At 40.7% G+C, this 11,151-nt stretch overlaps 2 protein-coding genes across 3 annotated transcripts; one reads left to right on the top strand and one right to left on the bottom strand.

The window, feature by feature from the left end:
* The first annotated feature begins 96 nt into the window (after positions 1-96).
* LOC116377615 (complement factor I) lies at positions 97-4,075 on the top strand. Its single transcript, XM_031839284.1, has 10 exons — positions 97-212; positions 292-411; positions 669-704; positions 808-828; positions 1,325-1,467; positions 1,795-1,898; positions 2,102-2,206; positions 2,292-2,467; positions 2,865-3,115; positions 3,662-4,075. Exons 1-10 carry the CDS (start codon positions 200-202, stop codon positions 3,728-3,730), a joined length of 1,038 nt encoding a protein of 345 aa, XP_031695144.1. The 5' UTR covers positions 97-199; the 3' UTR covers positions 3,731-4,075.
* An 824-nt stretch (positions 4,076-4,899) lies between these two features.
* On the bottom strand, positions 4,900-9,115 carry LOC116377617 (calcium uniporter regulatory subunit MCUb, mitochondrial-like). Of its 2 annotated transcripts, none has more exons than XM_031839285.1 (9): positions 8,983-9,115; positions 8,291-8,351; positions 7,746-7,894; positions 6,659-6,763; positions 6,358-6,515; positions 5,965-6,071; positions 5,767-5,863; positions 5,354-5,470; positions 4,900-5,088 (listed from the first exon to the last, which is right to left on the bottom strand). In XM_031839285.1, exons 1-9 carry the CDS (start codon positions 9,080-9,082, stop codon positions 5,011-5,013), a joined length of 972 nt encoding a protein of 323 aa, XP_031695145.1. In that variant the 5' UTR covers positions 9,083-9,115; the 3' UTR covers positions 4,900-5,010. The 2 variants fall into 2 exon arrangements, with proteins under 2 accessions (XP_031695145.1, XP_031695146.1); XM_031839286.1 differs by having other exon boundaries at positions 7,746-7,913; positions 8,895-9,075.
* Positions 9,116-11,151: the final 2,036 nt, after the last annotated feature.

The raw sequence follows: 11,151 nt of genomic DNA, 5'->3' as shown, positions 1-11,151 counted from the left end.
TATATATGTATGGGCTGACATTTTGTGCTCTGGTGCCAAACACAAAACAGTTTTGAGTTAACCGTGTTTTTGCCATACCTTTCCAGTATTGTGACTTCTTGTGTTCTCAGACTGTGGCTTCAGATGTGCCAACACAAAGTGTGTCCCTCTGAACCGGACTTGCGACGGAGTTGACGACTGTGGCGACCTCAGCGATGAGATGTGCTGCAAAAGTAAAAGAAAGAAAACGCACACTTTTTGCATTGTGTCGTATTGTCTTTTCATGATGTGAATTATGTTTATGGTTCACAGAATGCAGGAACGGAGGTTTCCGCTGCAAGACGGGTGTGTGTGTGCATCCAGAGGCGCTCAGCGACGGACAGATTGACTGTCTGGACGGCGAGGATGAATTAATGAAACACGCACTCAACCGTGAGATACGCATTCGAACATCTGTTTACCCAAAAGTAATATATTAATATTCAATTTTGGGAAATCACTGAAAGTGATCAGCCCTTTAAACCAGCACCTAACAGTCCTCATGGTTATCTTAGGCTCCACTTCCTGTAAATAAACAACCCAGTTCATGTGAATAGTTGTCACACTTTGAACAGACCGACTCCAGGAACACGGATCCACCATCTGTTTGAGTGTTTGTAGTAATCGTACTGTATTTATGTTCTCCACAGAACCAGAAGCAGAGCACAAACCACTCAAACACTTGGGTAAAGTATACCTGGAACTGAGGTAGAGGGGTTTGAATGTAGTTGTTGTTAGTATTTGGGATAATAATGAAATTTGTTGTTTTGTTGTTGTTGTTTTTTTCAGAGTACACCTCCCCCAAAAACGGTATGTAGCCTTAACATTGACTCTTATGCTGCGTTCACACCACAAGCAAAGCGAATCTTTCGCATCGCTTTCGTTACTCACGGGATCATTTGTGTCCATTCGAGTCTTTGCATTTATTTTGTATGTAATTTCGTTGTGCGAAAAAATTAGCTTTGTGTCGTATTTTCAGAAGTGGTCGTATGTTTTAGGTATGTGGGGATCCCTTTAAGGGAGCAAACCCCGACAACCAGGTTCCAAGATCTGGCCTGAAACCAGTAGAGCGAGGCCGTGGTGACAGCAGATTAATGAACACGGTTGTGGAATATCTTCAACTATCACATGAGGCTTGAACGGTTCGGGTGTCCAGCCACGTTCCTTTAGGATAAGTCAAACCTCAGGTCACCAGGTCACCTTACCACAAGTCAGGTTTCGTCCCACACGCCCCCAAGACAAAGTCATCAGGATCTCATCAGAGCTGGATGTGAATTTATTAACAACTCAATGCATGTGTGTCCAGAAACGAGGGCCGACAGAGTGCATTTGGAGGCCAACTTATACTGCGGGATTCCCAACGCGACCACGGTGGACGACATGGAGGTTGAGCACCGAGCGAGGGCCAGCCGCTTCAAGAGAGTGGTGGGAGGCGTCCCGGCAAACCCGGTCAGTCAGGGACGCACCTGTCTGTCCGTCCATTTTCACAGTCAGATTCAGTGTTTTTAGCTTTCAAAAGACAGACAGTGGTTTTCCAAGTGCTGTCTTTAAAGATTCTGTTCTATTACTTTGATCAAAGTACTACATTTCAAGCCCTAGCTATAACATTTTGATGTGATGTTACTCCCTTTGTACTAGTTTTAAACGAGCATGGTGGCGATTGTATGATTTTCCAGCAGCCCCTTTGCTTCCAATCGTGATTTATAAATAACAAAATGTTAATTTATTTATTATTTTTCCAGTAGTTTCAAATGGGAATCTGTCCCTGTTGTGCAGACTCAGATCCAGTGGCAGATTGCTCTGGTGGAGAACAGGAAGATCGACTGCGGAGGCGCTTATATCGGAGGATGCTGGGTAATCACGGCTGCTCACTGCGTCAGGTAGGACCAGTGTTTAGGTGGAAGTAAATGATGATGCAGTAGTATCAGTATGAAATATGAGCAGTGGTGGTATGTGGTATGGTGTTGGTATGTTTTGTAGTAGCAATAGTTGTATCTAAGGAAGTTGTAATGGCTTTAAAAATCCCAGAAGTACTAAAAGTACGAGTAGTGGCCGTTGTAGTAGTACTCTCTCTCTTCTTCAGGCCCACCCCTTCTGCGTTCAAGGTGAAGTTTTCTCTCTGGAGGAAGCTTCAAGCTCAGGACACAACTGACATTGTTCCTGTTGAAGACATTCGCATCCACCCAAAGTATTTATCCATCCGAAGGATCATAACACATGCTCGTGATCATTAATTGAATGGTAATAACGTGGGTGTATTTATACACCTGCAGGTACAACGCCAACACCTATGAGAACGACATCGCTCTGGTGAAGCTGGAGAAGCTTCCGTACAAGGACAAATGTTTGGAGGATAACCCGGCCGTCAGCGCCGTCTGCGTCCCCTGGTCCTCCCAACTCTTTCAACCCAACCACACCTGCAGCATCTCTGGGTGGGGACGAACCGCAGGTGTGTTCCTCCGCTGACCGGAAGTCTAACATTAGTGTAAACGAAGCCCTCCAGTGAAGAGATAGATGGGGTGTTGATGCAAAAGATCAGGCAACTTATCACACTAAAGAAGAAAGAATACTTACACCTTCAGTGGTGGTTTAATAATCTGATTTCATTCCATATAAATTAAGCTTTATTAAAATATGAATTTAATTTCATCAACATGTTCATTTAGTGGCATGAAATGCTTTCAACTTCACTAGAAGTGAAGAATTTATCGTGTTCCACGAAATATGAAGTGGATCAAAGTTAAATTCATGCTCTGAAGCTTGATAAGCGTCAGGTTGTCCGTCAGCGTATTAACGGTGGAAGGGTTAAAACGTCAGCGTTTGAATATTGATGACTTTGTCCACAGATGGCAGAGCGGCTCAGGTGTTGCTGTGGGCCAACGTGTCCCTCATCGCCGACTGTCAGAGATTCTATAAAGATCGCTTCAAACCCGGCATGATGTGTGCGGGCGACCTGGACGGCAGCGTGGACTCCTGTCAGGGCGACAGCGGAGGTCCGCTGGTCTGCGAGGACGAACTGGGAGTTTCCTACCTGTGGGGCATCGTCAGCTGGGGAGACAAGTGTGGACAGCCGGGGTTCCCTGGAGTTTATACACAGGTACAAATACATGCAGTGTTTTTACACAGCAAATATATATCACTATACTCTTTCATCATAAACCTCAGTTTAAAAAAATGCAATCAAAACTATAAATATTTATTTGCAATAAATCGAGGAGGCAGCAACCTCCTCGATTTATTACCTCAGTAAACATTGTAAACATGAGTTTATGGTCTCAATCTCTAGTTTCAAGTCTTCTTCAATACAGCATGATGTTCATTTAGTACATTATGGTCCATTTAGAGTCACACAGACCATAAAGCAGGGGATGCTTTAGGGCGGGGCTACATGCTGATTGACAGGTTGTAATCCAAGATGGCGACGGCTAAATAGCCAAACTCGAGGCTTCAAAGCTGAAGTCCACAAACCAATGAGTGACGTCGTGACGACTGCGTCCACTTCTTATATACAGTCTGTCATTTGTACTGAATATTACAAACAGTTGCAGTACAATTTATTACATCGTGCTTTTATATTCTGTGTTTTATTAACAGATATAACTTATGGTTATGCTGATGACTCCCTCCTCTCTCTGTCTGACAGGTGGCTCATTACTTTGAGTGGATACGACTTCACACAGGGTGGCCTGCCGTTACCAAGTTCAACTCTTGATGAGGCAAACACACCCTTACAGAACACTGAATTAAGAGTCAAGCTGTCACGTACCTTAAATAGCCTATTGTTAGTTCACTGATTTATTAAAAATCGTATTGTGTTATGTAGTGTACAGTGTTGTACTATATACAGTGTTTGCTGGAGCATCGTACTGATATTAGGCCACTAAATTGTAATAGTCTGCCCAGGGACTGCAGAGGAAAATTAGCTCTGGAGCTAACTCTAACACATTTACATTGAGGTGGAAACTGAAGTGTTAATTAATGTGCACCGTCTCTAGTAAATAAAAAAAATAAATAGATTAAAATATCACTTTGTCCAATAGAATGAGTTTTCCGGTTTCTCTGGCTCACAAATACAGAAATTTGTTTATGTGGCTAATACTGTCAATAACAGTTTTATTAGTATTTCAGTGCTGATTTAATTGAAAACAATCACATTTAGCAATATAAATAAATATTTTCTATTCTCCAATAGGCCTATTCAGACATGTTCTATCTCTTAGCCTAAAATATGATCATAAATATCATTAAATTCTATTTGTTCATTTGCACTTTTTTAACATTTTTTATTAATGTGAATGAATGTGTTTAATGCAACACTGATACGAAACTTTGAATGAACTGTCCCTAATTTGCTGACGTATGTGGCTTTTTGTTTTGGCGCTTCAAATCACTAAAGAACAAAACAACTCGCTAATATCCGTCTGCAGCCGTTCTCTATTTCTACTAGTGGGAGTTGGCCACACACTCGTTTAACAGGAATTAAAGCTGTCAGAAGTCGTGTCTGCACACAAAACAAGGAAACACTTTTCAAAGTCCGCTGCATGTGGCAGGGCAACCGTTGGTTCTGCCACAGATTGCAAACAAAATATAAATGCTGTTTCTACAAATAGCGTATTTTTGTAAGCTAACAAAATACTAAATTTCACTCTTTCCTACTTTGTACGTTTGTCCTGCAACTGCTGCACGAACATTTAAATTTTAACTTATGAAATAAGTGTGTTTTTGCCTTTAAGGGCAGAATGTGTCATTAAGAATATTGAAATGTTTTACAGGAAGAGGAATAAAGAGGGAGTTTGATATATAGCATACCTAAAAATACTCTTATCTTTACATCAATTTCACAAATACCTCGAGATAAATCAAGGACACAGGATGAGAACCTTTTTACTTCATTGTGTTTTTAATAAAAACAGATGACAAAAGCGTGAAGAAACAAAGTACGAAAATGTGCAAAAGGGACATTTAATGTCAAAAAAAGAATAAAGTGAAACCTCAGGTGGCTCTCTGTGGTTGAGGCTGATCCACCTGCAGCCGGATGGCGCTCCTCAAGCTGCTGAGATCACCTTCCACCTGCAACCACACAGGTTTCTACATGTGAATGACTTCAGGTGGCAGTTTTGGAATAGTCTGCTGTAAGCATCCATTTCATTCCAACTATAAATGAACGAATGAAAACCTCTTATTTTGGCGGGGGAAAAACAAATAAGAAGTCCACACAACATAATTAATAAGAAAGGTTAGCGCCACAAAATACATCATTTCTAGAAGACAATGTTGCTGTGTAAACACTTTGTGTGTGTGTGTGTGTGTGTGTGTGTGTGTGTGTGTCCATCACCTTTGCCAGCTCTTCTTTGAGTTCGTTGTATTTTTGAACATTGAATTTCTGTTGAGATGCTTTCTGGTGGAAGAAGTGAAGGAACTGACGATCTCGCGCATTCGGATAGATTAAATCCTGTCAACACAAACACACACACACACAATTTAAATCACAGACACATGTTTGTACTTATGAAGACCCTCAGACTTTTGGGCGAAGTGAAGATTTGGTGAAGTGGGGACCTCACAGCGTGGTGGGGACCGTTGACTTAGTGGGAACAATTGGCGAAGTGGGGACCTTTAAGTGAAGTGGGGACCTTTAAGTGAAGTGGGGACCTTTAAGTGAAGTGGGGACCCGGTGCTCACTTATCAGGTCTACAAAATATTCATTGGTCTTCACAAAGACAGCAGACCCACTCACAGGGACCCTACCTGTTTGGTGAGGATGTAGTAGGCGAAGAACATCATGCTGGTGCTGCAGGTGATGAAGAAGGTGACTGGTTCCATGACGTCCCACGCAAACACATACCTGTCAACACACACAAATATTAAAACATGATTACAGGATACCGGAGTGCAGTAGAGTTTCAGGTTAGTGTGTGTGTGTGTGTGTGTGTGTGCGCTCATTACCAGGTGAGGTAACCCAGGAATCCTCCCTGCAGGGACAGGTAGGCAAGCCCCCCCCACCCCAGTATTGATGCTCTAGACTCCGCCTCCTGCGCCATCTTGACTCTCACCTGTACACACACACACACACACACACACAGAGAAACACAGGTGTGTTCATGCTCATACTGAACGTCTTTATGGTGTCCAATGAGCTTTAGAAGCGCTCAGATCCTTTACTTGAATAAAAGTACAAATATCATCGTACAAAGATACTTCAGTAAAAGTAAGAGTGCTGAATTCAAAATGTTATTTAAGTAAAAGTAGAGAGGTTTTATCAGTAAAATATGACAGTAATACAAGATGTCTCCTTTCAAAGTTTCATATTATTATAGAATATTATATCCTGTAATTTACTGTCTCGAGCGGCTGCAGCTGCTCTTTGAGCTGCTCCTGTCTCATCAGCAGCTCGTTGTGTTTGATGTGCTGCCGCTGAGGAAGATTCAGAGCCGAGTGAAGCAGGCGGACCACGTACTTCATGTCGTCCGGACCCAACATGTGTTCATGAGACGAACCTGACGGACACAGAAACGGGGGGTTTGTGGTATTAATACTTTTTTCTCCAGTCGTTCTGAATGAACTAAACGTTTCATAACAGGAATCAGTCAAAGTGCATCTTCATGCAAAGCTAAGCTAACCTCGTCCACACAGGTCGTACCTTGTCCAAGTGAGCGAACGTTGTGTGTGACGCCATTGATGACCAGCTGAAAGTCTTCATTTAAAACTGTTTCCATGAAGGTGCATGAAGAGATTCTCTGTCCATCTGAGGACAAAACAAAGTTTAGTTTCATGTATTCATGACTTGTGTGGCTGCTCTTCTGCTTCCATCTTTGTGAGGACCAGTTTGTGTTTTAGATTAAAAGTGAGGATGTTTTTAGAAAGTAGGGACATTTGTGGAAAATAATGCTAGGACATTTTCAGTAAACAGACATTTTTGGGAAAGTCGAGGCATTCTTTGTAAGTGAGGAAATCAGTTGTAAGTGAGGACTTGAGGACATTTGTTGTAGGTCAGGATTTTAAGAAAGTCAGGACGTTTGTCAAAAGTGAATGCATTTTTACAAAAAGGAGACATGTTAGAAAATGTGGACGTTTTTGGAAACTGAAAATATTTTTGTAAAGTGACGACATTTAACAAAGTGGAGACATTTTTAGAAGGAGAGGGAATTTGCTGTAAGCAAGTATATTTTGGGGGTTTGAGGACATTATTGTAAACTGAAACAATTTATAGAAAGTGAGGACATCTGTGGACAGCAGTGACATTTCGGGCAACTCAAGAAAATTTTTTGGAAAGCGAGATTTTTCAGAAAGTGGGAACATTTCTTGAAAGTAGGGGCAATAAAGAATTTCAAGACATTTTGGAAAGAGGACATTTCTAAATAGACATTTAAGGAATTTGATGATGATTTCAGAAAGTGGAGACATTTTTAGAAGGTGAGGGAATTAGCTGTAATGCGAGGACATTTTTGGGGCTTGGGGACATTTGATGAAAGTAGGGACATTTAAAGGCATTGAAGACATTTTTGAGAGTGAGAATTTTTAGAAAGAGGACATCTGTGGATAGCGGGGCCATTTCTGTAAAGTAGGGGTATTTGAGGAAACTACATTTTAATGAGGACATTTTGGACAATTGGGACATTTTTAAAAAGTGAGGAAACTTCACTACTTTGTCTTCAAAACGCTGAAAATGTAAACTTAGTTTTAGGGTCCTTCCAAGTATAGTAGTACGCATGCGCTGTTTGCATTACCTCTGTTGAGCAGGGCGGCGGTGTGCACCCCGGGGTCCTTGGTTGTGATGTCACGCAGGAGGTCACCGACCGTGGTCAACATGGGCGTCAGAGTGAAGCGACTCTGCTGACCAGCAGGGAGTCGCAGAGAGAGGACGGGGCGGCCGAAGCTGTAACGAACAAACGCATCTGAAAGAGAAAGAGAGATGTCCTCCATACAATAATCCACACGGTGCCTAAAATAAAATCTAATTGCTGTTTTGAAATTGATTTTTCATGTATTATTGTTCATGTCTTCCTTGTTTTAGCGGTTATATTTTATTTATAGCTGGTTCACTCATAAGGACTTGTAGCATGCTAACATGGTAAGCTAAGATGGTAAACATTATACCTGCTGAACATCAGCATGTTAGCGTTTAGCTCGCAGCTGTGCAGACATACAAACTGTTAGCATGGCTGTAGACTGAGTGTTGTTGGTTCACAGTCTAAAGCCTGTAACAATGCAGGTAACATCCCTTTTAAATGAGGTGGTTTTGGAAGCGTTGCTGTTGGAGTTACTTGATTACCTGTGGATGTGGGCTGGCTGCTGAACCTGGAAACAACACAAGCAGACCAGACCGGACTGGCCTGGGGGGGAAAGAGAAATATATCACACCTCTGACTCTTCTTCCTGAACCAGAAACCAACGCCCTTCTGTTTGCTTTTGAGTCATGTGTTCATGAATTTTAGGGACACTACATTGACTTACATTCATTTCCTGGAGACGTATCAACCATTACCATACCAGCGTCGTCCTAAAGATGACTATACTTTAAGCTTAAATCAATGAAGGCGTGTCCCCACAAGTTGGGTAAAACTAGCAGAAGCATTAGTACTAGCAGTACAACTAGTAGTAGCACTGATGCTATCAGTTGTAGCATACAGTACTAATATTGTTGTTGCAATGCAAGTATTTGAAGAAGTTGCATAGTATTAGTAGTAATAGCAGTCAGCAGTAGTTTCTGACACAATTGTACGAATGTTAGTAGTTTTTCTTTATTCAATGTTGATGTATCGACACATTTACAGAACTTCAAGCCTCCATCTTTAAGGAAAACAGGATCGTTTAAAGAAAGGGTTAGGAATCTCCCAGACTCTTGCTCTGTAAAAAGTACCAGATGTTAAACTCACTGCGTAGATTCGGAGTCCTGCAGGTTTAGAGCGACAGAACCTGCAGAGGAATGTGGAGACTAACATGGTGAGACGACGATGAACTCACTAAAGAGACAAACTGCAGATATGAAGCTTCTTTGGTTTTTAACCAGCCGGCAGCCTCGAGGGCTGGAATGTTTCTGAGGCGAGTAGAAACAGGTTTTCATGGAAGGCTGAACCGCAGGAGGAGGAGGAGGGGAAGTTAACCCTCTCATGACTCACTCAGACTTTAAAATAGTTTGTTTCTCTGGCAGGAAATCCTTCTCCACACAGGAAGTGACTGATTCAAACTGAGAAGTCGTACAACAGCAAGTTAAAGGACATTAAAGACACAAAACTAACGTAGTATTTTCTTGGAAATGCTTCCAACTTCATTTGCACTGCACAAATAACACACTGAACCTTTTATCTTCAAAGTGTACTAATGTTTCTTGTTGAACATCAACTAAAACTCTGCTCTGGACACTTTACACACATAAATAAACACTAAGTTGCTCTCCAGTTCATTTCCCATAATTATGTCATTTTTAACTCTTGTTAATAATCTCCGGTTTCGGTTCTCAAATAAAGAAAACCTCATTTGCGTTGCAGATATTAAGCACAAAACGAATTCAATTAAGCCGTCTCACCTGAGACTCTCCAGTCCAGCAGACAGCAGCTTTGCTAATGAGAGGGGTGGGACACTTGTTATTGTGTTCTCATTTATTATTTACATAACTTATTTGCTACTACCTGCACATGTTCTCTATTGTTTAGTGTATATTTGTATGTTTTTAATGGGTTGTGTAATGTGTACTATATGTACCTTGCTGTACTTTACCTCAAGTTACCACTGAGGTAAAGTACATCTTACTGTGCACATTCAGATTATTGTACTCAGAATCCCAGCATGCCTTTCTCTCTCTGAGTGTTTCTGTCTGTCAGCTGCAGTTCAACATGTGACCTCAGGGCGGCGCCGTTGTCCCGTCGGTCCACATTCACTGAACCTCTGACACAGAAACTCTGTGTGTGTGTGTGTGTGTGTGTGTGTGTGTGTTGCATTTAAAGTGCCAGTACCTCTAACTGTACTTTAGTACAGTAATTGAGCAACTGTAGTCTACTAAGTTACGTCCCAACACTGTTTTTGAAATGAAACTCTGTTCCATGAAGAAGAACTGAACTTTCTGTGATTGAAGAGAATCAAACGTAGATATTTGTTTTGGTTATTTCTTAGATGTGAAGATGATTTGAACGAGTCGTCAGAAGAATTAACATGAAAGAAAAATAAATGTGCATCATAATAAACTCATGACTTTAATTTAATATTTAATAAGTCAGTTTGGTCTCAAAAGTCACAGTTCTGATTTACTATCTAATAATCTTAAAATATACAGTATTGTTTTATTATCTTTCATATTTATTTAATATATATTATATGAATTCAATATCATTTTGATTTAATAACTCTCTAAATTAATTAATATCTATAATGTTAATTCATATTTAATTAATATATATACAATGTTATTTTAATATCTATCATCTTGATTTAAAGGATTATTTTTGTCTTAATCTTGATTTGGTAAAAACTAAATTTCTCATAATTCACCAGGTTTTATAATTTTCTTCTCTACTTTCTTGTGAGAAAATGTGTCCTCTAGATGTTGAGGAAAGGTGCTTCAATGCTTCCTTTCTTATCCCCTTTAGCAAAGGAAACACTGGAGCATCCTTTACCAAAGGAAAGGAGATAATGCCGACCCACAATTCCTTGTGGCGGCGACATTTAAAGTGACGCATCATGAAAACAAACGACATGAGGTAAAAAAGTATTAAAGTGTTAAAAAGCAAAACTTAATCCTCGGTTCTCCTTTCCTAACTCCTAATGAACTCTCCTTCACATCTTTCCTTGACCTCAGGACGGTTTCCAGAGAGCTCAAGGAAGAGAGGTTAGGAAAGGAAAGGTTAGGAAAGGTTAGGCGGTTAGGACAGGAAAGGTTAGGAAAGGTTAGGCGGTTAGGAAAGGAAAGGTTAGGAAAGTAAGAGTCCACCTCAGCTCAGGAAGAAGTCCACCAATCAGGAGCTGAGAGCCCAGGAAACAGAAGGAGAGGAAGCAAGGAGGGAACTAAAGGGAACAGGTCTGTGGAGTGTACTTATATACACAACACATAAAGAAATACATATTGTACTTTTTACTTTAATAATTACTTTGGAGAATATTAAATTTTTACGCACAAATGTTGATACACATTGTTATATA

The sequence above is a fragment of the Anarrhichthys ocellatus genome, unplaced genomic scaffold (genome assembly GCF_004355925.1).
Source record: "Anarrhichthys ocellatus isolate YVR2014 unplaced genomic scaffold, GSC_Weel_1.0 scaffold1461, whole genome shotgun sequence".
In the NCBI taxonomy this organism is placed as follows: Eukaryota; Metazoa; Chordata; class Actinopteri; order Perciformes; family Anarhichadidae; genus Anarrhichthys; species Anarrhichthys ocellatus.
This window is presented reverse-complemented; position numbering and strand designations above follow the sequence as displayed.